The sequence below is a fragment of the Cygnus atratus genome, chromosome 7 (genome assembly GCF_013377495.2).
Source record: "Cygnus atratus isolate AKBS03 ecotype Queensland, Australia chromosome 7, CAtr_DNAZoo_HiC_assembly, whole genome shotgun sequence".
Lineage (NCBI taxonomy): Eukaryota > Metazoa > Chordata > Aves > Anseriformes > Anatidae > Cygnus > Cygnus atratus.
In genome coordinates this window covers 37,869,299-37,895,089 of record NC_066368.1, presented here as the reverse complement: position 1 = coordinate 37,895,089, position 25,791 = coordinate 37,869,299, and the positions used below count along the sequence as shown (strand labels likewise).

Genomic DNA, 25,791 nt, shown 5'->3' with positions numbered 1-25,791 from the left:
TCTTCTTTTCTACTAAGTTGTTGCTAACATACTGAAGTTTTTCCTTCTTTTTTTCCAACACCTTCAGAAACAGAACATTTACGCTAACTTTAAGAAAGCCACGAGAAGTTCACTTCCCAACTGAATGACTGCACCTAAGTTCAGCAAGCTGAATATCCCGAGGTGGAAGGGACCCACAGGAATCATCAAGATGGCATGTGGTCCACTGCTACAAAATCAAAATCATGTAACTAAGCGAGACCCTATTTCAGCCAAGCACTTCTCCCGTGTCCCACAGACAAGGCCTGGTGAGATCCCCCTAACAATTTAACTTCATCAGGACACAGCACAAGAAATCCCACGCATCAAGTGATATAACACAGAGAAGAGATGGAACAGGAATAAACTGCTTGCTCAACTTGCTTGTCAAGACACACAAAGAGACCTACATATTGTGTAATATGACTTAAAAACTGTCCAGGCTGCAGCCAAGAGACATTTCTCATAGAAGTCTCACATACAGGGTGCAAGCCTTGGAAAGGGGGCTCCCTACAGATAAAGACCAGATCTTAAAGACTAAGCCTATTGTTTCACTTGCAGTTAACAGGAACAATAGAAATATTTTTGTACAAAACAAATCAAAATTCCTTTACAGTCAGTAGCAAGATTCTTGCTGCTCCTCTCTGCCATCAAGCACTGTGTATCTGTGCCAGGAAACGAACTTCAGTGATGAAAATACACAGTAATGCTGGAAGGGTGACTGCAGCTGTTACTGATGAAAAGAAAGAAATTAAAATGCCAAGTTTAGACAAAGGCAAGAAGTGGAATATCAGTGAACAAAAAACTGAATAAATGTGAGGGGAATATATGTTAGGAAACCAAAGAACATTTAAGTAATTTACATTTCAGAATGTTACATGAAAAAATGAAACAACTAATAAGTTTTGCAAGTGTTAATAAGCATGTCAATTACAGGACACACTTCTATTCATTATGAACAGTAAGTTATGCACACAAAAAAAAAAGCTGTGGCTTTTTATTACTCTTTCATCCCCCTGCCTCAGTTTGCATTTTGTATCATCTGCTGCACTTTGCATAGTTGCACTGCACCTCATTTGGGACAGCAGTCCTTCATATTGATGCGTATCTAGCTGTCAAATACAATGGAAACTAAATTCTGATTGGTGTGAATACAACCTATCTTTAAGTAACGCTGTTTATGAAGCTCCAAAAACTGAAAAATAAGAATACTTCCTCTTTTATGTACTCTCCATGAAAATTCACATAAGAAGGCTTAATGCCTAATAACAACATCAGGACTGGATAAAGAAGGATTTAAATTCCCATTACCCTTGTTTAAATGAACTATTGAGTACAGTACTAAAATAGATTATTAACCCAAAACAGAGGGAAGAACCAATATAATCCTACCTGCACTGACTGAAAGAGATCAACTGAAATGCTTTCACAGTCATCAGCAGTAAAATTTCTAAATTCTCTAAGATAACTGCAAGTTTGTCTGTACCGGACAAATGAAGAGCACCCTTTTCCCATACCCCACCCCAAGAACACTGTGGCAAAAGGCTTCCTGACTGGCACCACAGAGCCGAGGAAAAAAAAAAAAAAACTCTCCTGTTTCATTCAGTATGAATGGTATGCACAATGCTTGATTAGATATACTCCTGATTAAGTGCTGGAACAGAATTTAAGGAGTATCCTGTCTACTGAAAGTATTATTATTTCTACCACTTTCTAAATAAGAATAGATTTTAAAGACTCATTCTTTTTTTTAATTTTTTTTTAAAGTCCATAATACATTTTGGTCATTATTTTTAAAAGCTGTCATGTCCAATTACATATTAAGTCACCAGATTAGTACTCTGCACAGCAACATTTTCTTTCACTCTAGTAATAAGCCTGCTTATCTACGTTGCTATTGATTTCCAAAACTGCTATTGAACTTCATGTAAATTGCAATACAAAACCTTTCAGTCTTGGATTTACTTTTCAAAGCCTGAAGAACAGCACAAACCTAAAGAGGTTTGTTCTCATTACATACTTCATTATTTCAAACTGCTTGTGAGACTGCATAGTTATTTTTCCCTGAATTTGGCATGTATGCTTTCTCCACGGATTGTAACACGGAGAATTCGTTCCAAAACCCGAAAGTCTCCCTGGATCCCTTCCACATGTGCAAGCAGCCGCTGGCACAGGCTCAGTACCAGCACTCTGCCGAAAAGCCAGCAAAAAGCCCCTGTGCCTGCAACGCCTCGGAACAGGAGGTGTGCACTGATAGGGCTTATAGTTAGGGCGGTAATCCCCACGAATCCTACCCGTAATCCTCCTACTGAACCGAGGGTTTCAAATGAAATGAGATCCTGGAAAAGCGAGCAGCTTCTGGTTTTAAAAGACAAAAAATCATACATACTTTGCCTTCCTCGGGCTGCGTTGCAGTGACCGCGGCACCGGAGCTCAGCAGCGCCTTCCAGCCGAGAACTTCCCCGTGAGCTCAGGCTGTAAGAGCAGACAGCCGCCGGTCAGGACCCGTTTCGTTTTAGGGCGCTCTCGGGGTGCCGATTTCCCAGGGGACCCGTCACCCCCCGCTGTGGGACTGCTCCCCGCAGCTCCGCGGTACCCCTGAGGGGACGGGACGAGGGGGGAGGAGGCAGCAAACCCCGCGTATCTCCGAGAGGAGAACGTACGGCACCTCTCCTCCGAGAACCACTGAAGAGCGACGAGCGGCACTCCGGGACAGGCGGTCCCCACCTAACAGCACCACATGCCCGCCGCCGGCCGCCCTCCTCCCGCTGCTATAGCTACGGGCAGCCGCCGCGGCCGCGCTCTCGCGAGAACCGCCATTTTCCTGCCACGGGCCCGGGCCGCGCCGTCGACGGGCGCCTCCTCTCGCGAGAGCGCTGAAGGGTGGTGGGGACCGGACGCCTTCTATCAGGACGGGGCGGCGGCCGCGTTTCCCCTCAGTGGGTCCCCTTCTGTCGTGTATTGTTATGTCCAGGGTCAGCCTGACCCAGCCAGTCTCCCCTCACAGCTGGGCCTTCAGCAGTGCTTATGTATATATAAGCTTATATATATATTATATTATATATATATTATATATATTATATTATAAGCTTCTATATATATATAAGCTATATATATATATAAGCTATATATTATAAGCTTATATATATATTATATATATATATAATATATATATATTATATTACAAGCTTATATGTATATAAGCACTTATATATAAGTATAGAGCTGCCTGGACACAAACGTCGTTTTCTCGCCGGAGGGAAAATAAGTGTGCTCTCAGAGTGTGTGTAATTCCGAAGGATTGCAAAGCGTGGTGAGTGAGCGCTGTGGGACGTGCCTGAGGCCAAAGGGAGCAGGCCGCCACGTTCACTGCTACTAAAACTTTGGGTGTAGTCCGTAGTAGAGCTGGATTTATTCACAGGTTAGAGCCATAGCATCAGCAGCATCCATTCAAGCATGATGCAAGCATAAATTAGATTTTCACATGGTCCGGGAGAATTTAAATAAATTCTTGTATAAATTTGTGGTTTTACTTTCTAAGTACTAGACAATGTATAAAATTAATATTAAGCTCACATTCCCCAAATTGCATTAGCTGCACTGTGCAGTATGTGATTTTCTTGTTACCACCACAGCGTACCGGTAAAATGCTACCCCTCAGGCAGCAGTAGTTCTGGGGATACCCAAGAAATACATTCCAAGCCCACTGGAGCAAATTCATTTCCTATCAATTTGGGATCATGCATGTAAAGAGAGACTGAAGATGACTGAGTGGACAGTCCCTGAAATGTCCATGTTTCCACAAGTAATTGGTATCTTCATGCTAGTATTACAACCACCTGGATAAACTGTAATTAATTACTTAAAAAGAAGCATAAAGACACAAGGGCTAATGCACTTTCTTTTGTGCTCTTGTATTTCAGTGCTCTCAAGGTCTCAGAGATACTGTAACAGTCCTTAGAGCCATGCCACCAATTCTGTAAGTTCTGGAAGAAGTTCTTTCTAATGAGTTGTTGAGCCCCGTTTTACATATAAGAAGTGAGTTGATGCATAATGTTATATGCCAGGAGTTGGACTTGATGATCCTTATGGGTCCCTTCCAACTCGGGATATTCTATGATTCTATGATATATTTAAAAGATGTATTTCTGTATGTCAGAATTTCCAACTTCAGGTAATTCAGGTATACCTTCAATAGTGTACCAGGTGCATAAGGTGTGCCTGGAGGACTGGAACTCCTTTTTGTTCTGCACTTAAGAGTGTACTAGAACGGTGTGTACGGGTGTCTGCTGTTGGTAATATGACATCTCTAGCACTACTGAAATAATACAAAAAATATTTGTGCATTTGGAAAGATACTTGTTTATTTGTTGTGACTTCATACCCCATTTCAGTTTTTTGCTTTGGGAATCAAGCCAAGCATATTGGTAGAGAGAGCAAATAAGGAAGGCCTCAACCCTCTCTTGGGGACCAAAGATAATTAAGAGAAACGTTTAGAGAGAGCGGATATAATGAAGCCCTGAATCCATGCTAGCTTCTAGCCCATTAAAATATGGCTGTTTTTATAATAGAATATGGAAGTAATTATTCATCTGAGCCAGGCACCGTGGAGTTAGACTAAAGCACTCTTCAATGTAATTGAATTTGTACAGCATCTATGAGCAGGGGAGGTCCTGTGTGATATGGCCCACAGATTGTCCTTAGGCTGGCCAACAGGCAGTTTCTCATTTTTCTGTTCATTCTCCTTCCAGGGGCCACTTTATTTTCCCCGTGGTGAGTGATGCATAATGAGATTGCTGCTCAAGGCAGGAACTTCCTTCCCCCAGTGAGAAGGGAAAGTCTGGAGAGTCCTTATTTACCCTTTTGTGTAGAGGGATGTTATGCAAAAAATGCTTTGCGGTACAAACAAAGCATTGCTTAGTGGGTAGCCTTTTTCATTCCTCAGTGCCCTCCTTGTATTGTTTCTTCTCCCCAGCTCGAAATGTAGGGACCTGGAGTGAAACAGCGGTGCTTCCCTTGGCTCATATCTGCACCAGGGAAGAGTTCAAACATTTATCAGCCTTTCATAATGTCATGTCTTCCCTGTCTAGATTTCCAAAAAATAAGCATTCCCAGTAAGTCCTGTTAGAAAAGCAAAGAAGAAAAACTCTTTTGGCTTGATGCTAAAATAAGAATTTATGACCATAAATTAATCTCTCATTATTTTATGCATTTATTTGTTCACTGTGGACTTTTGGAAATGTTCGTTATAACTCTGGCTGGAGCTATACCTCTAACCTTTTCTTGTTTTTAAAGGAGAGTGGTCATTGTCTGCAAATTTATCTGTGCCAATTCTCTCTGAAATTAGACCAGATGGAATTTGCTTTAAATGAAAAACAGATTTTTAAAACTAAAACTCTTTGCACATTTTTTTATAGTTAATCAGAACAAAAAAAGAAGAGCCTGCATGTTTTCTTTAAAAATTAGAAAATACACATTTTAAGTTTTGATATAAAATAAGTAATGTTTCTAAAACATTTAATTGAAAATTAAAGGGAGAGTTTATGTCTGAGATTTTTTTTTAGTCTGACTGGAGTTTAGGTTGCCTTTAGAAGCATTCCTTCAGGGTGATTTATGTGGTTCTCTCCCCTTTGCTGCATATGTTAATTAACACAATATATATCTGAGCAAGTACTTGGACTCATTAGAGCATCATTTATGGTCTAATGTAAGCAGAAGATGATCATCAGAGAGATGACAATCCCTCTATGTTAAATACATAGAGAGTAAGAGGTGCAGTGCAAAGGCACTACTAATTTATTATGCTAGCTGAAGATACTTCTACTAGTAGATATATGATGCCATGAATATAATTAAGTGTCTTGAATCCCATATACTCAGCAGTTCAAAAAAGTTGTAGGGTTCCACAAAATGTGTGCAATCTTGCTTCTGCATGCATCTGCAAATTCTGCTTATCTGTGGTCCTAGTCAGGCACACCTCCAAGACAGACCGCACAACTTGTCTAAGCTAGTTTGTAAGTCACAATTTGAGGATTTTGGCATGGAGGAGATTGCATTTAAATGTGTTAATGTGCTCTGAGCCAGCAGTTTGGCTTGCAAACTTTTCTAATATGCATCCAAGAGGAGTTAGCGTACGAGCTGCTGATGAGCAACTGTGTACCCCGTAAGTTGCCAGAGAAGTGCTCACACCAGCTTGGTGTGCCAAGGGACAGTCCTTTGGAAGTGGGATGTTTGCCAGATGATCACATCTGTGGCAATCAGTCTTCTGTGGAAGAGAGCATATACTTTTGGCGGGACAAGCTATGTAGGAAGAAAAAAGCCTTTGTGCCATGAATGTTCAAGCCTTGCACCACAGATCAGTGCTCCCTGTGCAGGGACAGCCACGTGTAAACCTCTTCGCTCCATAGCAGAACAATTGTTTTCAGGCTCACTGTCTGATGCCCGCATGGTGTAGAAGAGGTGCAAATGCATAAAATGCATACATACATTTTGTGTGTGTGTAAAATGAATGTGTAACATTTTGTATTCACATAAATGCAAAATGAATACATACTATGTATTCACAGGATGATTTTAAAAAGCCAAACAAGACAAAGCCATATTCTACTAACAGCCTGAAACTGTTTGAGATTTTATCTGAGAATCCCTAAGCCTAATGACAAAGCCATCTCCTCTAAATGCTCTGTCAATAACAGCATCAAATGTAATTCCCAGATGTTAGTTGTATAAATAATTTCATCATTACCACTGATGGCAAGCGGCTCACATGAGACAGTCTATTATGAGATGCAAAACCTTTGATTAGGGAATACATTGCAGTCAAATGGAAGATCTGCACAACACAGAAAAGCATGCCAACTGTGCCACTACCTGCCTTACAATTTATGCCATCAGATATAACTTCAGATAGATTTTAAAACACATCAGTGCATATTTATGGATAGTAACGTTGAGATCTGTTGAACACCTTTCTTCAACATTAAAAGTATGCACTACTTTTTTTACATGTTTTCAGTATGACTTGAATTCTTGATCATACAAGTTGCGTTACATGAGAGAAACATTTCAGAGCCTGGAAACTTCAAGATAATATTCCTAAAAATGACACTGTAAATAACTACAAATGTCAGGACTTTTTGTTCTGAATGGAAGATCTGAATGTCACAAAATTCTATCCAATCTTTTTTTCATGGGTCAGCCCCTTTCTATTAAATGCATTTTTGGCTGCTGTTCCATGGAATATAAGTTTAAGATAAAATAAATTCAGTACATCGTCCATGAGGGGACTGTATGCTGCCTGTACAAGAGGATGGGCTTAATAATTTATTAGGTCTTTTTTGTCTGTGACTACTATGATCCTGCTTAAAATCAGATGACTGAGCTTCCATTCTGCAGCTTCCAGTATGTTGCGGAAATCCACTGTAATTAAATCTTATAAAATCCTCTTATTCCCCATATAAATAATTCTCTGACATAGGAGATTCCCCTGAGTCTACATCATAGCCCAAGGAAAACAAAGAGCAGAAGCAGTTACTTACATTCTCTTAAATATTTTATCATTTTGGACAAATTTCTGCATTGATTACATTAGTTGCAAGCCTCACTGAAATTAACAGTGGTACCAATGATTTTTGTGACTGAATTTGGATTATTGATTTTTCTCACTTTTAACATTAGTTTGAGCAATGACTAAACTAGCGTATATTTTGAACTATATAAACAGCAAGACAGTAGTTGTCTGAATTGTTTTACAAAGTGAAGTGTTGGATTTCCCGTTTTGTACTAGAAGCAAAAGCACATAAAACCTGCTTTACAGGGTTTAAGATTGAAAGTGTGCTGGCAAAAGAAGAGCTATATGCCTCATTAAGCAGATTTACCAAAAATGAAGGATCCTCTTAGCTTACAAGTATGAACCATAGCAATATTAGTAATAATTTGTAATGATACAATACTTATTCCAAGCACATTGCCACTTCCTATCCCCATTTAGGCTTTGAGATAAAGAGGCACACAGACAAAGATTCTTGTGCAACAATACCTTATGAACCAGAGAGTGCTTTGGGAATACACCCAGTCCTTTGACCTACTTGCTGAATGATGCTGCCTCCCTTGTATGCAGAAACTTTGAAACTACACCACCAGAGAGCACTGTCCTATTTCTGCAATTACCTTTTCCTGCATGTTTGAGGACCTATTTTATTTAGTCTTTCTTATTTATTTACTTATTTTTAATTTAGTCATTTGGTTTTAGTCTTTTATTTATTTTTTTTAAGGGGAACTTAAATACACATGTTGTGATTATATTGGAATTCCCAAACCTTTTGGTATCATTGCTCTGTATCCACCAACAGCCCACAATGCCCCCACCAGCCTGACCTGCAACCTCCACCCTACCTATGGTCCAGAAACCCCATTTAAGCTTAGGCCTGGGTCTTTGGTCTGTCTGAGCTATGTTGTAGGTGTCCTGGTCTGTATTCTTATCTTTTGGGTGGACGTGAGACCTGTGCTGTAGCTTAGCTAGCCTTCTAGATGGACTTTGGACCCACAGTGTAGCTTGTGTCCAGCCCTCTCGTTTTTTTGTTCTTAACTAGGCACTGGAACAGGCTCCACAGGGCAGTCATCACAGCACCAAACCTGCCAGAGTTCAAGAAGTGTTTGGACAGCACTCTCAGACACATGGTTTGAGTTTTGGGTGGTCCTGTGTAAAGGCAGGAGTTGGACACAACCATCCTTGTGGGTCCCTTCCAACTCAGGAGATTCTATGCTTTTATGCTTTTGCTCCTGACCATGCTCCTTGGATGGCCCCAGTGTCTGATTCAGAAAGGAAATAATTGTGGGAAATGTATTTTCAACTAATTCCTGGATCCATTTTATCCAAAGAAACAAAACAGGTTTGAGGATTTGTTTTCAACTCAGACTTCAAGTACTGTGTGGTAAAAGTACATTTTTGTTTTTCTTGAAGTCTTCTTCAGAGGATCAAAATACCACCTTCATGTTTTTAAATTTAATCACAACACTGAGTTCTGGGAATGTCTTAATAATTAAATAGGACATATAATAAATGTTCTCTAACTATTTCAGCAGAATGATTGGGGAAGTACTCAATCATGACTTCTGCAGCTCAATGCCATTAGCATGATTTTTAAGAAATCTCAGGGTATCCCTGGCAGACTGGCCCTTTTAGAGGGGTGTAGTAACGCCAACCTCATACCTATACAAACAATAAATATCAAATATCCAATTGTAGGGATTTCTAAACAAGGAGGTAAAACTCCTAAATTAAAACTACTTCAATAGAAACTGTCCTTGCAAATAAGCTGTTTAGTCCTGTTCAGCTGTTTAGTCAAAGAAGACATCCAGACAGGAAATTCCAACCAGTCTCTTCAGGTTGAGCCAGGGTACAGTGGTAAAACGGTTGTCTGTATGTTATGTGTCAGAGTGCAAATATCCATGAAACAAAGCATTTTGTGAAGAAGAACAATGTTCTTCATTTGTTTTCCACAGTGCCTGGCTTTCTTCCTGTATGTGTGGCATTGATACAACTATTAGCAGAAATGGAATAGATTTTGAGGCTGCATATTTGAGTAAGTATTGATTGTGGTGGGTGTCAAAGTATTTCTGGTGTAGTTAAGACTTCTTACTGCTTGCTCTGGAACTTTAGGCATCTCACTTGGGTGTGCCTCTGTTTCCTCCCAGCCCATTGCCTTCTTGTTCTGTCTATATGAAAAGCAACTGCTTGAGCTATCACCTGCGTTATACTCTGGAGAACTGGGGAATTTCAGGCGACGCTGAAATACTTTAATCTGTCTGTTACATTTACAGACCAACTTGCTACTTTATCTCTGATGATATTATGATTACCCGTATCATTTCCTTACAAAGTAATCACTCTTCATCAGTTTTGAGGTCTTTATCCAAGCCACCTTGATATATACCTGCCTATCTTATGACCATGCCCGTTAGTCCCATATCCTTATTCCCATGATAGCAGACTTGTTGTGAGACTGAATCTTTTGTTATTGCTAATCCCCAAATAGATACAGCAGTATTTTCAAGAGAAAAAAGTTTTTTTTTCATCTTCATGTTTTATTACTTGTTAATATATGACAAAACAAATTTATTATGAAGCAGACAGGAAGCATTTAGCATTGCTAAACAGAAAAACTGTTCCTAATTTTGCCCTTTTATGCCCTGGTGAATAAAAAGCTCCTTTCCCTCAAACTGTTTCTGATACAGATTAACATCACAGCAAAGATTAAGTTTAGAAGCTACCAGGAGCTTGTCAGGGTTAAGGGCAAAAGAAACGAAGGACTCACAGGACTAGATTTGCACTTTTCACCTCCTTACTATCAACTTGCAAATAGAAAGGGCTGAAAAGAAAAAACAGAAAGACTTTGGGGGCAGGGATTTACAGCTCTTCTGTTTCACCACTTCTCGGCACATTGACCTCAGTATGATACTCAGAGGACTCTCCTGAAGGCATCCAAGGTATTGGGGTTCTGTTGAAGGAGGGTCTGTTTCTGAAATTTTGATTATATAACATGATAGATTCCGGAAGCAGAGGGCAAATATCAAACTGAGGCACCTTGAAAGTCATCCGTTTGGCTGCTTTCTCATAACCCCCGTAAGGCATGGCAGTCCTGGCATAGGAGAACAAATGGAGTTAGCGCACAAAACGTAGGTAAACAACGAGACTTAGAAAATAAATTTATTGAGAATGTAAATTTTACAACTGTTGCAGTTAACTGGCCAACAAATCCTACCCAAATACATACATAACCATTGCCTATGTGCTAAAAAAGATTAAAAACAAACAAACAACAACAAAAAAAAACGAACAAATCCTCAATGCTCCTGTGTACTTCTTTAATCCCTGCTGCATCAATCTCTGTACAACTATACACCTTTCACACCTGTTGGTATCCCATACATGTTGGAGGCAAAGGCTGTGTTATTGCAGAATTGAGTGGGATTTAGTTTGTCCTGGGCACTGATGTCCTGAGGCTATGTAAGTAGGTGGCAAAATAGAAAGGCTAACAGAAAGTTGATGGTGCACTAGAAAATCTATCAAAGTTTTCAGTCTTATCAGAAGCAGCAGGAAGATCCTTATTCTTATCTCAAGTACTGGAGGTACTGATGGCTTCTGATGTTAAGTATTTTTCGTGAACTCTTGAAATTTAAATGGTTGCAGTAGTAAGTAGTGACATGCCAAATCTCCCTGGTCAAATGTGGGGAGAAAGAAAGGGAAATAGGATTAAAGTTGTCTTATCCTGCTACGTAGGTTTCCTGTCCATAAGGTGAATTCAAAGCTCTAGCTCTTAATGTGTCTTCTCTTTGTAGACCTCCAAGCTTTTCACCCACAGGAGATTGCAATAAGCAAAATGACATGAAACTAATACTTACTTACATTGCACAAGACAGGAGAGCTATATCCAGGGCTATTGTGGTTTTTCTTCATGCAAAGTAAATGGAATTCAATATCCCAGAACACTTACCTGTTAAAAGATTTGTAATGGGGGAAATCAGCTTTGGGACTGTAGGACAGTAAGTCAATGGTCAACTGACTTTTATCCTCAGGGCTAATACCCATTGCTCGTTCCCAGGGGGAGATGTAAGTTTTAAATATAGCGACTTTTTTGCCTCCTGACTTTCCATCTGTAAACAGAGGAAAGTAAAACACTCAAGTTAGATGACAGGTACTCCAAATACAACACCTTTCTATACTCTACTACTGAAACTGGGGCACCAGCTTTGTCTTTCTAGATCCTTTGTAACTCTTAGATCAAGTCCTAGAATGTATGGTTAGATTTCTCTTAAAAGAGACTGTTGTGGGCCACTTCCATCATTATCCACAAAAGTAGAAGTACCACAGTCTAAGAGCCACTCATCCAGGAACTTGCATTAAAGCATATACTTGAAAGCTAGTTTTTCATTGTTCCTTCTGGTTGCTCAGGTAGAAACCTCTTCCCCTAAGAACAAATGTCTTAGGTACATCATCTCTTCTACTACCTTAGGGGAAATTTTTATGCAAGGCAAAATGCTAACTTCATTTCACAGATTTATATTTCATGGGGATATCCAGAAATATCAAAGCAGATTTTCATATAAAATGCACACTCTTCCAGAATGTAAATGAAAAACCTTGGATTTTACAAGTCACTCAAAGTCACTTACAGAAGCTGTTCACAGTTCCCAAGCAAATTTGCTTTTTGTTGTTAAAATGCCACAGGAACTGTTAAAATAACAATTTCACCTGCTGATTTTCATACAAGAGATTTGATTCCAGGGGCTTCTGGCCAAACTAAATGGAGGGTAAAATTACGCAAGGACTAAAATCAGTGAAAGATACTCTGCCTCGTAAAGATATTGCTTCAGTTCACTAGTGATGATCAGCAGATAACATTTAGAAATATTGCTGTTTCTTTCTTACTATTATCTACAAAGTGCTGTTCATTAAAATTAAAACTTTGATTTGAAATTAAGGTTGATATATGCACAACTGATGTGTCAGGTCAGACTACTGAGCTAAAGAGCTATGGCTACTGTCTCCAGTACTGGTCAGTATGAAACCCTTCAAAGGGAAGGTAGAGCCCCCTATTGTGTGTACTGGTGTACTGCTGTCTCAACTTCAAATCAGGAGCTTCCCATCATTTCTTTTGTTCAGCCAAAGCAGGTATTTCTGCTTCTTGCTTATGAATGAGCAACACAGAAGCATGCAATCAAAATTGTCAAGCTAAAGGCAATTCAACTTTTCAGACTTTGCAATGCAATTTAATTTGGAAGAATTGAGATATTATTCAAATTCATTTACTGGTCCCTAAAATTAAGGCTGCCACAAGGGCCTGATAGCTTTATCTATTTCTTGCTATCTATTTCAGAGAGATACTTGCCTTTCTCAGTACCATCACCTCCTTCTCCACCACTTCCAGCTGATTTCCCTGCATGCTCCCCTTCGCCATCCCCAGGACCTCCTTTGCTTCCAGGCCTAGGAGGAACGGCGGAATACTGCTGCTTACCAGAGCCATGCTGCCCTGCCGTCACTCCTCCTACCATCCGCCCGTGGGCATAGCCATCAGCATCTTCCCCATAATGCCCGCCCGGTGGGATAAACTTCTGAAAGTGATCCTAGGGCAGGAAGAAAGAGAGTAGAGGTCCCTGTTACGGGGCATAGTCTGTTCACACTTACAGGCTTGGGTACTCCTGAGTCCCTGCGGTCTGACTAGCCTTGTCCTGATTACAAAACCAGTGGCATAACTTTGTGTGAGTTATTCCCGTTATTCAGTATAGGAGCACTTTCAGAACATCAGCAAAGGCAACTGAAGGACACCTTTTCATGGGCACCTCATAGTCATTTTATATGAACAGGGTGAGAAGAGGGGGTTCTGCGTACTGTACCCAGCAATGATCAGTATGAAATACAGGAGAAGGAAATGCATTATTTGCTACAGCAGCTGAAGGTCTAAGCACATTGGTCAAGCTGTGGGAAAGCAAGCTGGACAAGAAATAGAAAATGTTTTCTTGTGGGAGCTAAGTGTTAGAAGGCACCAGAACAACAGGATACCTGTGAAAACATACAAGCCTGCCAGGTAACTGCCAATAGGTCTGTTTTCCATACGTATGAAGGTCTGCATAGAGAGAGGTATTTACACATTGAGATTTACACTAAAGAGATAGCAGCCTGGTTTATGTCTTTTCTGTTGGACTAGGGCATTGGCTATAGGTACACAAATGTAACAGAAATAAAGCTGAAGCTGACTGAATTTGTCTTTCCTCATGCAGCAATTCTGCTTGTGTAAATTCCTCTCAGGCAGTCTATGGGAAGTGCCAATCTCAGGGCTCCCAAAGGGTTAAGGCTTTCTCCGGGCTCTTACACCTAGTACAGTTTAGCAAAAAGAAGCTTTCCAGGCTGTAAATAGGCTTCCAAGGCCAGCTGTTCAGTCGGCTAAAAATAGATGAGAAGTGAAAACCCCACAAGGCTCTAGGCAGAATTATCTAACCCTCTGCTCCTTGTGTCTCAAGCAACAGTGTCCAGGGTTTCACAGCAGGTCACCAGGCTGCAACCCAGGCAAGGAGCCAGCTGCAGGCTGAAGTGGCAGAGCTGGTGCCTCCAGGGCCTTTAGGGACTGCCTGTCCTTCTCCTAGCCTAAGGAATTCCCTTTTTAGGAACAGTGGAGATAATGTTTCCCTGAATGTCAAGAAGCACTGAGAAGGGAGAGGATTGTGAGCACGAAGCTTAAGCTGTACACAGGATCTAGCAGGGCAATCTGTTCAGTTATGCGTGGGAGCTATGTAACTGTAAAAAGGCAAACTGAAACAAGGATTTTGTTGTTGTTGTCGTGTAGGGGTCGGCATGAGGTTATTCTCAAAGCTTAATATATATGGAAGGTTAATGCTTCTACTGATTTGCTCAGTAATTTCAAAGCAGGGTTTGCATCTATTTTCCTTCAAGTTTCACCCATGCTATGTGCCATTCCTCAGAATTAAATACTTATTTCTTTTTTCTTCTGCTAACTTACATTCACTATCACAGAAAAAAAATAAATAAAAATCACAAAGCATAAGCATAACATGAGCTACAGAAAAATGGGCTGGTTTGATCTTGTGTGCAACGGCAGTATTTGATGTGACCAGGAAGGGGCATCATTGTCATCTCGTGTTATTTTAAATTGCAATATTATCACTAAGCAGGAGTGAAGTTTTTCTGAAACACAAAGTGTGCCTCAGCAAAGCCACACTTAAATACTATTTAGATGCAAATGAAATCATTTTGCTGGGTCTTCAGCCTAGTTCATGATTCTTCATGGACCTACTGGGTCTATGTTCAGGAGACATCTCCATTCAGATAGGAAAGACCCATGGAACATGTGTTTTCCATGCAACACCCCAAGTCTACACACCTGCTAGAATAAAAGTCTTGTTTTCTTTACTTTTGGCTATCACAATGGATTATCTTAACTCAAATTTACATAGAAATCCTCTTTTTATATAACAGGAGGCAAGAGCAAATTCATCTTTTTGAAATCTTGATCCTTGCTGGCTTCAAACAAGCTCACTCCAAGACAGCATTGCTCAGGAGCTGTGCCTCAAACAGGAGTCTTAATGCAGTCAAAGCTGGGTAAGTGCAGCTTTGTCTTTGGTATTTGCAGCATGCCTCTGGTCAGGGTGTTTGGAGTGAAGAGAGATTTTACTTGGGTGGAATGCATGGCTCATGCCATTGGTAACAAGCTGTGGAGGTTTACATATATGCATATTCACATCACAAAAGCGACTTCTCAGTTAGGGTTGACTGAGCCTGTTGGTGGAAGTCCCAGAAGAGAAGCCCAGGAGTGTCAACTGAGAAGGCTGATAACCCTCTCCACTTGGCCCAGGGGACAGATCACTGTCCCTCTGTGGTAAGGTCTGCCTTGTCTGTGTGTTTCTGGAGGAAGCGGACAGTATCAGTCATCTCTGGACATCTCAAAACCCACTCAAAGAAACGAACAGTTGTGGCAAGTTCATCTAATACATAGTCCCCTGGCTCGCCTAAAAATTTTGGGATCTTGTCTTTTAAGTTATCACTAGCAAGAGCCTGATCCTGCAGGCTGAGTGCCTGGATCAGATGAATTCTGAATTCTCTAGGGCTGCTCCATGTGTCTCATGAAAAACAGATGATGAAAGATGATCCAACTAATAGAGCTGAGATCTCTAAGTATCTCAAGGCCCTGACGTCACTGCAGGCAGTCCCCAGGAGGAGACACCGTGTGCTCCCCATCAGCTCCTCGCTGTGCCCTAAAGAGAATGATTGAGGCCACCAAATGTGTTTCTATTTCCACCTCACTGATAAAGAGCTTCCCAAAGGCTTGATGCCTATGTGGTTACTAACACTTCTGAAGTTACCATGACCGCGTCCTCTCAGTAGCAGCCACTCAAACGTTCCTTAGTGGTGGGATGGGTGGTTTAAAATTCAGACACTTGAATATGAGAGTAGGGATGACTGCATAAGACTGCCTGCTGTTTTTATCAAAAATAAGGTAATGAGGTGCCCATCAGACTTTAATTTGACATTGCACAACCTTAAACCTGTGATTCACTTTTTCAAAAAGTGTGAACATAAAAAGTAATCTCAGCTGTTAAAGTATCTTAAGCTATTTTTTAATCACGTTCCCCCAAGAGGCATAGTTTAGTTGGTTGAGCTGCTTTCTATTTCCAGCTCTACTTCTGACTCGCTGTTTAATCTTAGGCAAAGATTTTTTCATCTCTGTGCCTGAATTTACCCGTCTAAATAATGATAATTCTTACCTAATGCTACAGAAAATTATTTATATCTAATTTATATATTTTGTATCATCCTTGTCACATTGTTGATGAAAGTAATTGTGTTTCTAAATTTCTGAATTTCACTCCAAAGTTTTCTCACAGTGCTCCAACAAATAGGTGGAGAAACAATGGCTCCTCCTCTCTGTCATTCTGCTTTTTCCACACCAGTCACTTCTTGAGCAAGAAGCCATCAGACTTCATGTTCATTCTTACATAGTTTGGGGTGTAGTTGGGACCTCTAGGTCTTCTGCACTAATTCAACTCCAGCACAGCAAGGCTCATTTTATTAGATAGAAAAGTTACACCTCGACTGGCTCACTCCACTTAAGTCACAACATGGGAGGTCTCTCATATCTCAGCGTGTACTTATTCTGTAAGGTTTGTTCAAGAGATTTAATATTCCCTGCAGAACAGACTTCTAGAAACAGTGCTTTTTCTAATATTTTCTCCATAAGCCTACCTCCAGTGATTTTGTTTGGCTTTCTGATAAGTACATTCAGCAGCAAACTGTCATTGGTTCATGCTTGTGCCTTAAACTGAGTATAATAACTCCATGATAACTTTTCTGTTCCTCCATCTAAGGATGGAGGATGCTTTCATTCACATACTGTATCATGTCTGGCTATTTAACATGTAAGATCTGTGATGCAGGTTGTTTGTGTACTGTTGTCTGCTGTGATGCACAACTTTTGGCGTTGTAACCTCAGCACTTCCATTTTCTACCTGCCACTTCTGCTTACTCCTCTGGGTTCTTGTTCAGCAGCAAAAAACATGCAGGGTAACTCCTGCCATTATCCAGAAGAACAGGAATCCAATTCGTTAATCCTTTTTTACTTCCTATGTTTTGTGTCACATTGGGTATCTTAACTGATCTGAAGAGACCTCCTGACCTAAGTCCAGCAGAAATTACCTACCAACATATTGCTCAGCTTGTTTTCATACAAGCATTGCCAAGATACGGCAACTGCCTCTGTTTAACTGGTGGGCTACTCTGAGAATGTATCAAGGTGGGTTTTTTGTTTGTGGTTGTTGATTTTTTTTTGATGTACTACTGCTGATAATTGCCTCCTCACATATTATGTTACCTTCGTAGTGCTTTAAATTTAAGATACGGTAGGTAAAGCAGACAGAAAAAAAGTACAGACAAATCAAGTCTTTCTGTAAGATGTTTGCTGCATGTAGCCCAAATCAGGCCACAGATTTTGACTATCAGAAAGACTATTTTTAAGGATCCTCATTAGAGGATAAACATCATACCAGCAACATCCAAAAAGAATAACTGTGGTTTTGTTTTCGAACAGTTTCTACCAATTGATAGCAGGAAGGTCTTAGACAGAGGTTCCCAAAGCACAAGTGGGATCTTGAGATGAATTACGGCAATAACAAGTGGAGCTGCAAGGCTAAGAAATGCAGTTTCACATGATGTTGATGTATTTGACAACAAATAAATTAGCGTTATGAAGTGGAATAAAGGCCTATGAACTGCTGATCTAATTTCTGAACAGTAAAGTGGGATTTAGGAGACCCAGAGGTAAGATGAGACCCTCTCTGTGATACTGGGTGATTCATTAATATACCCCATGTCTCAGTTTGACCTTTAAAAAATGGGTGTAGTAATTTTCTTCCTGCTGTGGTCGGTCAGATGCTACAGTAATAGAGCCACAGCTAGCTAGGATTTTGTAATGGTCTTTAGTCAGTAACAAACTGCATCTTGTAACTCCACAATGCGGTTGATAATGTCCTCAGAGGCACGGAGTGAATCACAGTTCCTTCAACATAGTTGCACAACATGGGGTAGGGAGAAGAAGTCCTTCTTTTAATTATTAGCCAGGGCCAGGCAGAGCCCAGATCATCCAGCATGGTACCAAAAAAGTAGAACTTCACAAGAACTCCCCCTGTTTGACAAGATACCACTGTGCTGTAAGTGTCAGACTCAGTCCTCCCTAAAAACATCCCCTTGCACTGCATACTTGCAAGAGAAAAGGGACAATATTGAAAATTGCTACACAGTAGGTAGTGCATTTCATTGTGCTCACGTTGGTAACGTTCAATTGTTTTGACTGGGGCTTTAGCTACAGTTTGCCTTTAACTGGATGCATTGGTCCACAGCAGTGACAAGAGAGGGAGTGGCAGGTTCTCACCTCTGCATGGGTCTGTCTGGCATTTATGCACATGCAATGCATATGTTTTCTCTGCTAGAAGTAAGGAGAGTGACCTGGTTGCCTGGTGTGGTTGTTTGGGTGGAGGAGAAGAAGGAGGTGGAGGAGGGAAGCAGGAGGGTGGATCAATGACACATGACTGCTGAGATCTTTTCCCATGTGTGGAAGGTTTATGGCTATAGCACAGGCTATTCTGGGACCCCTTATATGGTTTGGATTTATTTTTAATAACCTTTCTCTTTGTCCTGTTTTTATATTACATTACCTTGCTGTTAAACTTTTCCTGGGGGGAAGAAACAATCTGTACTCCATCCCAGCCCTTTCTTGCTCTGCTTTGTCCTCAGAACTTTTTCAGACAGTTAACAAATCCATGGTATAAAAACAAGAAACAAACCACCAGCTTTAAATCCCTTCACTGTCCCACAGCCTTGAAGGCACACGGACTTCTTTGGGACAAGTAGCAAAGCACATAAAAATTAACTGAGAGGAGGAAGTGACTGGAAGAAGCAGTAGGAATTCTCTGCTCTGCCATTAGCTTCCTCTCACAGTTCCTTTTTGTTTAAGCCTTCTTCGAAAGGCTTATCATCCTTTGAGCAGAGCCATGAGCAAGGAAGGAAAGGAACAGAGAACTAATCAAAAATTGCAATCAAAAGGGCTTTTTGATAAAGTGATTGGGTACTAAGGTCAGGCATTGTCCTGATGGTTTGGAAGATAACAGTGAGGCCATAGATCTGCTGCCATTAGCTGCCTGTTAGCAACCAGTCCCTCTGAGGGGATTGCTTCCTTGCTGAGATCTCTCAGCTTTTATTCTTGCTGCTCTGGCTGCCAGCAAAGGTGCTAATTCATGCTAGCTGTGATGATGAGAACAGTTATCCACAGAAACAGTGGGTGCAGCCTGGCAGAGCCCTTGCTCAGAGTGCACAGGGCAACCAGCAAATGGTAACAATCATGTTTGTAATCCTGCTAAAATGGCCCTGAGTAAGGGCAGTACGGCAGACTGAAGTCTTCCTGCACTGACTGACAGAGATTCATTACCTGTACCATGAGCGTGGAGAAAAGAGAGCCCTGAAAGTGAGTCATGGAGGATTCTAAAGCAGAGTACCAGCTCCTCTTTGGAGCCTTTGCCATTGCTGTCATATAGCAAAGCCATGAAAAAAATCCTAGGCTTGCTAGGGTATTGTCTAACCCCCAAATACATTTCTCCACAGCAAAATGTCTTAACAGTATTGCTCAAAGTGCAGGAGAGAAGGGGTTTTCTTGCAGAAAAAATGTAGAGGTTCACTACAGAAAGGGTATGGAGTGAATGTCAGGTGTGGGTGAATAAACAGAATGAAATAGGAAAAACAGTGAACAGAGAAAGTGGTCGTCTTCAGCCTTTGTAATCTAAGTCTTGGAGGGACCCAGTGTCTCTGTTAATACTTCAGTGCCTCTTTGTTTTTGCATATCCAGTTATTCATATTCAGGTTTGCATATCCAGTGAGCTCGTTTGTCACAACTCATTGACTTCGTATTTCTCTGACTGGACACCCCTAAGTGGCACCCTCACTTTTTTGGAAATTTGGACTTCAGCCTTTTTATTCCCTTACATTATTATTTTCTCATTCCTCCTGTGATCCTCACTGCAGTCTTCAGACTCTGACATATGAAGTTGGCCCTCATACATTTTAGGAGCTCTGAGATTGCTGAGTATTTATAAAAACAGCTTGCATTTCTCTAAGGTTTTCATTCAGAGAGTTCAAAGTTCAACACACCAGTCATTCTGACATCCCTTCTAGGAGAGAGCTGATTGAAGAGAGAAACTGCCTAAGGCACAAAGAGATGAAGAAACTGCACGAAGTCCAACAACACCAGATATGCTTGCTGTATCTCTGGTGTGTCATCCCTGATCTGCAATCTGACCTACTGTGACAATTTTAATGATTTCTTTTATTTCAGGCATCTTTCCACATCCTGCTTCCCAAATTGTCATTTTTATAAGTCAACTACAAAGGTCTACTTGCTGCTTTTTAAAACATCAGAGAGCTAAAAAATAGTGTGTTTTCATTTGACAGAACATTATCTTCAGCTTGACTTTTATTATTTTGCTTGAGTTTCCCTGGACTGGAAAACAGATGCCATAAAGGGATAAAACGACACCAAATAAAGTTTAAAGAGCATCAGAAGATGAGATGCTGCATCACAATGTGTATGAACCTGAAACATTTTCTATTTGTTTTACTGAACTCCTGACAATCACATGAAAGGGAAGTTTCCATTTGTAAAAGTTTAAGTATCTTCAGAAGACCTTACTGAAGAAAGTTCAAAGGTTAACTAACAGAACTATCTCATGGGAAAGGGGAAAACAAGATACCATATCTTATAGGGAGATACTCTAGAAAAAAAACAACCATAGATTCTAGCAAGTATACTGCAGTATCATCTTAGAGCTTTCTGTCTGAATTTTCAGGTGCAGACCTTCTTGCTGAAATGAGCAGAGGACTCTGCACAGTAGGAAGAATAGAAGTGTATCCTAGGCTAAAAATAAAACTGTACCCACTGGTGCTGAAGTCAGACCTGACTGGATCATTTCCATCTTGCAAAGAAAAATAAGGGAATGGGCAAAACAACAATTACTCCTGCCCTGTGCAGCTATGAACACCTGCTGTACACACAGTCCTCCCTTTTCACTCAGTACTGGCTTTTCTCATGCTTTTGCGTGATACCAAAGTATTTGCCAAAGGAAATTAATGCTACTGCCAAAAGGAAATAAAATTTGTGTGTTCGTATATATATATATAACTTTTTTTCTGCACTCCTTTGCCAGTGGATCCCTCCCTTGCCCTTGCACATACATTCAGACAGAGAAGAGTTCAGGCACTTTCTATTCCTATTTCCCCTGGGTGTATAGAGCAGTTTTAATTTCCAACCTACCACAGAATTGTCGGTAAAGGCATCAGGGTTATTCTCATAAATGAACTTCTCCACCCTCAGCTGTCGTAATTTGAACATCTTGGATCCTTTGTTAGTGAGGAGAGAAAGCTCTTCTAGCATCACATCTCTGGGGATGCTGATCTTCTTCCCCAGGTTCAGCTTGGATACCTCTTGTGGCATGTCTACAAAACATATGAAATGGGACACTTTAGGAAGTACTTTAGTCCAGCTCTCTTGTCCATTGCTTCCCAGCATCAGGGACTTCAAAGTAGCCAAATTCTCTTCTAAATGAAGTTTTTAGGAAATAACCTATGCTTTTTTTTTTTTTATTTTTACTGTGGATTGCGATCAAGACATAAAGGTGCATGTATTCCACATGTATCCCACATCTGAAGCATTTCAGTGCAGCAGAATTTATTAGTATTGCCTCAAAATGTGCCCCTGGCTTGTCCAGTTACTGTCCTATACTCCCCTCCTCTGGAGTGAAATGAGTGGCAGTCAGCTCTTCAGATAGTGCTGTCACACAATGAACAAAGACAACTCTGGCATGCTTTGGTTTAAACATTATCCTGTAACCATGGCAAGATTTAATGATGTTATATTATGTTTGTTTGTTTTAAGGTGAACTTTTGGAAGGTAAAGTGGTTGAACTTCTCTTCAAGACAATAGGCTGGTTACTGGATAAGTCCCTTTCCATATAATTTGGTACCACCAATTCTCTATCAGAGCAATGGATTCAAATATTTTCAATGTAAAAATCTTGCAGAAATGTGGTTAAAGCTTTTCATCCTGAAACAAGCAACTTTTCTACTTTTTTTATTGTGTGCGTGTCTGTATTAAGTAAGGATAAGACCACTTATCTGCCTTTACTTGTAATTTACAACAGAGAATAAATCTCCCTCCTTAAACTGGTATAAAATTGGTATAAGGCCATTAATTTTCATAGACATTCTTTGAAGAAATTATCTTTTTTTTTTTTTTTTTTTTAGCAAGCCAATCGTATCTGACACTATTTCCTAGAGCAAAAGGAAATGCCCTTTAATGGAAAATTGGATTTTTACTTGCTCGTTTACATGAATGCAGAATTAGGGATGAATAGAAAAATAAATACATGTACCCTAATAAAGAAGTTTCAGTAGTCCTTTTTGGGAGCTGAAGAAAGGGCCAGCACTGAATTACTGCTTTACAAAACCTCTGAAAACATTTCCCATGCTGTTAAAAGTAGAGAAGAATATCACTGTTAATTAAAAGTCACCCTACCCAATACACATGTATTCTGTAGAAAGAGAAGTGTCCCAAGTCATATTCTTCCTGCTGTGTTAACCCCACTGAGAGATTTTGACTTTTTCCACTAATGAGTGTTGGAATCAAAGGAATTCTCTCACAAAGAGGAAAAAGAAAATAGAGGCAAAGATTGCAAGAGAGAGATTAACGTAGAATATAACTAGGCACTGCAATATTGATGCCCAGAAGTGATCATATTCTCTTTCCATTCACGCTGATACGGTATATACAACACATTTAATAGAACATTACAGAATGCGATGTGGCTGAAGGCTGAGCTTTAGTAATATTTGCGACCTCCTGGTATGTTCAATGCATATCTTGCTGTAGGAGTTCAGTCAGATATGGTGTGAAATTTTGAAAGCTGAAATTTAGGTTGAAATCCAAACAATTCTCATGTGTGCAGTTTTGTATATCTTACCTTCGTGTGTCAGCTTCCCAATGAGTTTAGTGGACTTTTTCCTTTTAACAGGAGCAGGAGTCCCTGCAAGGGGCATTCCCACAAAGTGTTCTCTGCTTTGCTCTAAACACACAAGGAAATGGAGAATGAAACACTGGAAAGTTATCTCTTGCCCCTCTTTTAGTTGCCATCTACAGTTAAGAGACACCTGGTCTTTGTTTCACACACAGGTTCTTTTCTATCCTTTCCATGTGGAAGAGGTAGCAAATGGTATCATCCTATGCAAAATATCCTGGTGTTCTTTGGAGGCATAGTATTATGACACAAAATATGACAACTGGTCACAGAAGAAGCATTGCCATCCAAAATGCACATTATAATTGCAACATAGCAGTCTCCCAGCACCTGTGCGTGCCACAGTGGTACGCTGTTACCTTGTGCTGGAGTAAGTAAAGGTCAGTTTGAAAATCTGCTACCATAACATACTCTAATAGCATGCAGTTATCATTCAGTGGTGGTATATGTTTTTGTATTAAGATGTTGAGTCTGTCCATGAGTTATCTGGGAGCATTTTGAATAACGTGTTAGTTTGGTTTAGATGTTTAGATAGTTCTATTGAAATTAGAATATTTATTCGGAACCCCACCATACTGCAAGTCCTAAAAAAAAAAAAAGAAACCCTGTGTAATTCTAATTTGTTACAGAAGGGCTGAAGAAAGAAGGCACAGGCAAGCTTGTTGAAGGAAGAGTTGTTCACCCAAGTTGTCTGAAGTCACTTGCACCTGTATCTCATATACTGATCTTATCACATATCATTTTGGAGAGTGGGGGAGAGGAAGAGGGAGATTTCTTCCGGTACACTGTTTTCCATCTTTGTACCCAAATAGGATAAAAGATGTGAGCTTCAAAGTCAGGGAAAGTTAGGAGAAATCTCAGCAATTTCACTTCGGGCAGCTTTTCGCAGTCCCTCTGGGGTTTATCACACATAACATGAGTAGGGCCAAAGTCTTGCCTTCACTTTAGCACTGTCAGTGCCCAAACAGCAGCATATAGGGGGACAGATCCTCACCTAATACAGTGCAATGCAGATGAAAAAGAGCAAAGGTCCATTGGCTTCCTCAATAGAATACAGCAACTGATCATCTCCATCCTTGTGCCTCTTTGCATCTTTAGTTGCTTCACACTTCAGAACTGAATAGACTGAACTATGAGTTATATTTATGTAACTATGAGCACATATATGTGTATATAAACTAGCAAGCAAACAACTAGCTCTGGGAGTTTGTGCACTGCCCTTGATGTGATCAAGACATTTTTATCTTCTGTGTATTTTGCAGTTTTATTCCACTGTTGCTCCTTTTGCAACATGATTTTCATGTGATGAGGTGATGATAACTGCTAAGGCAGCCCAGCCCCATCAAACCAGCTTCAATCACACTGGCAGATATTCTCTTGGATTATTTTTACTTTCTGATTTCCAAGCTTTTCTTTTTCCTGAGATGCTACCTATGTAGTTCACATCGCAGAAGAGCCCATCCTGGTGTATTCCCAAAGCAAGTGTAAGCAGGTGCAGCCATAAAGCATGCACTGCACATTCTCCTCAAGCAGACAGACATCTGCTTGGCTATTTAAAAGAAGCGGGCCCTGCTTGACAGGAAAGGGGCAATGCTGCCAGGAGGCAGGGGGGTTGGAAGGTTATGGCGCGTCTGATGGGTCACAAGACTGGCAAAACAGAGGGAAAACCATCTGCGTGCCCCAAATGTGGTCTCCTTGGGGCAAGACAGGAAGGGCTGGCACTGTTAGGGAGCCGTGCCCTTCCAGCACACCCGTTACCGAGGAGCAGTGACGGCAAGGCTGTCCCATTCTGCTGTCCTTCACCAATCCATCAGGACTGGGAAGTGGAAAACCTGCTCCATGGAACTGGTTTAACGTAAGGAAAAGGGCAAGTCTTCCGTATGGACAGGGCTGAGAGCCACACTGTGGCTCTTCCTGCTACTCCACCACAGGGGAGGCTGCTGAAGCCTCAGTCCCCAGCCTCCCCACTGTCCCATGCATAAAGCCAGGGCCACAATTATCCTTTTCTCCCCTGAGCCTTATCCCTCAGTGCAATTCGTCTGTCTTTCCCTGCATGAGTCTTTGCAGCAGTCATTTTCTTGGTTTTGTTTCAAAGTGACCTAGTTTTTACCCTCTCCAGCCCCTGCCCTAAACTATTTTGCTTCGAGGTCAACTCACCTCAGGCTTGCAGTGCCCCGCTCAGATCAGCTCATGCGCCTGCCCCACAGCTCGGCAAGGGGCTGCTTCCTCCCAGCCCGTCCTTGGGTGCTGCTGGGGAGGCTTGTCCGGCAGCCCCGCTTGCCCAGGGGGCCTGGGTGCAGGCAAGGTCTGCCCAGCACAAAGTGCTGATGCAGAGTGCTGTGAATTTGACTCCTGAAGTCTGCTTGCACAGGCATCCTGCGGTTATTAATAGCTGACAGTCCAGAGCATAGAGTCTCAGATAGCACTGCCACCAGCCCCAAGGAGAGGGGAAAGGAAAAGGTTGCTCCTTGGGCCTCCTGCAGTCACTGTTTCAGTGCCCAGGAAGACCAGGCACCCTATAGGTGCCTCACTCAAATCAATATGCCATTCCTCTTCCTCCTCCTATTGCATTTTAGTAATCCTTTCTCAATATCGTGTTTCTCAGCAATGCCTCAAAAACTCTCTGGGGTTTTGCTCTTATTTACATGT

The 25,791-nt window shown here is 41.0% G+C and overlaps 2 protein-coding genes across 11 annotated transcripts in view; both read right to left on the bottom strand.

Annotated features, from left to right (window-relative positions):
- The window catches only part of USP54 (ubiquitin specific peptidase 54), a 101,385-nt gene extending 98,541 nt beyond the window's left edge, over positions 1–2,844 (bottom strand). For 4 of the 8 annotated variants that reach the window (XM_050711917.1, XM_035537129.2, XM_035537132.2 and 1 more), the window contains exons 1-2: positions 2,687–2,844; positions 2,408–2,493 (exon numbers count right to left, since the gene is read on the bottom strand). The gene's annotated coding sequence lies outside the window, so the exon portion shown is untranslated. Of the gene's footprint in view, positions 1–2,407 lie in introns of all 8 variants that reach the window. The other 4 variants (XM_035537131.2, XM_035537130.2, XM_050711919.1 and 1 more) reach the window with 2 other exon arrangements.
- A 7,375-nt stretch (positions 2,845–10,219) lies between these two features.
- MYOZ1 (myozenin 1) lies at positions 10,220–25,336 on the bottom strand. Of its 3 annotated transcripts, XM_035540527.2 has the most exons (6): positions 25,300–25,312; positions 23,089–23,190; positions 21,384–21,565; positions 13,035–13,143; positions 11,514–11,673; positions 10,220–10,658 (listed from the first exon to the last, which is right to left on the bottom strand). In XM_035540527.2, exons 2-6 carry the CDS (start codon positions 23,162–23,164, stop codon positions 10,427–10,429), a joined length of 759 nt encoding a protein of 252 aa, XP_035396420.1. In that variant the 5' UTR covers positions 23,165–23,190; positions 25,300–25,312; the 3' UTR covers positions 10,220–10,426. The 3 variants fall into 3 exon arrangements, with proteins under 3 accessions (XP_035396420.1, XP_035396427.1, XP_050567904.1); XM_035540534.2 differs by lacking the exon at positions 23,089–23,190 and having other exon boundaries at positions 25,300–25,336; XM_050711947.1 differs by lacking the exons at positions 23,089–23,190; positions 25,300–25,312 and adding an exon at positions 22,501–22,558.
- Between the last annotated feature and the right edge of the window lie 455 nt (positions 25,337–25,791).

Excerpts from the sequence above, each read along its gene's own strand:
- MYOZ1 (XM_035540527.2), bottom strand. The coding sequence starts at position 23,164 with ATGCCCCTTGCAGGGACTCCTGCTCCTGTTAAAAGGAAAAAGTCCACT. Across the intron at positions 21,566-23,088 it reads TGGGAAGCTGACACACGAAG|ACATGCCACAAGAGGTATCC; the intron begins GTAAGATATACA and ends TATGTTTTGTAG. Across the intron at positions 13,144-21,383 it reads CCTTTACCGACAATTCTGTG|GATCACTTTCAGAAGTTTAT; the intron begins GTAGGTTGGAAA and ends TTCCTGCCCTAG.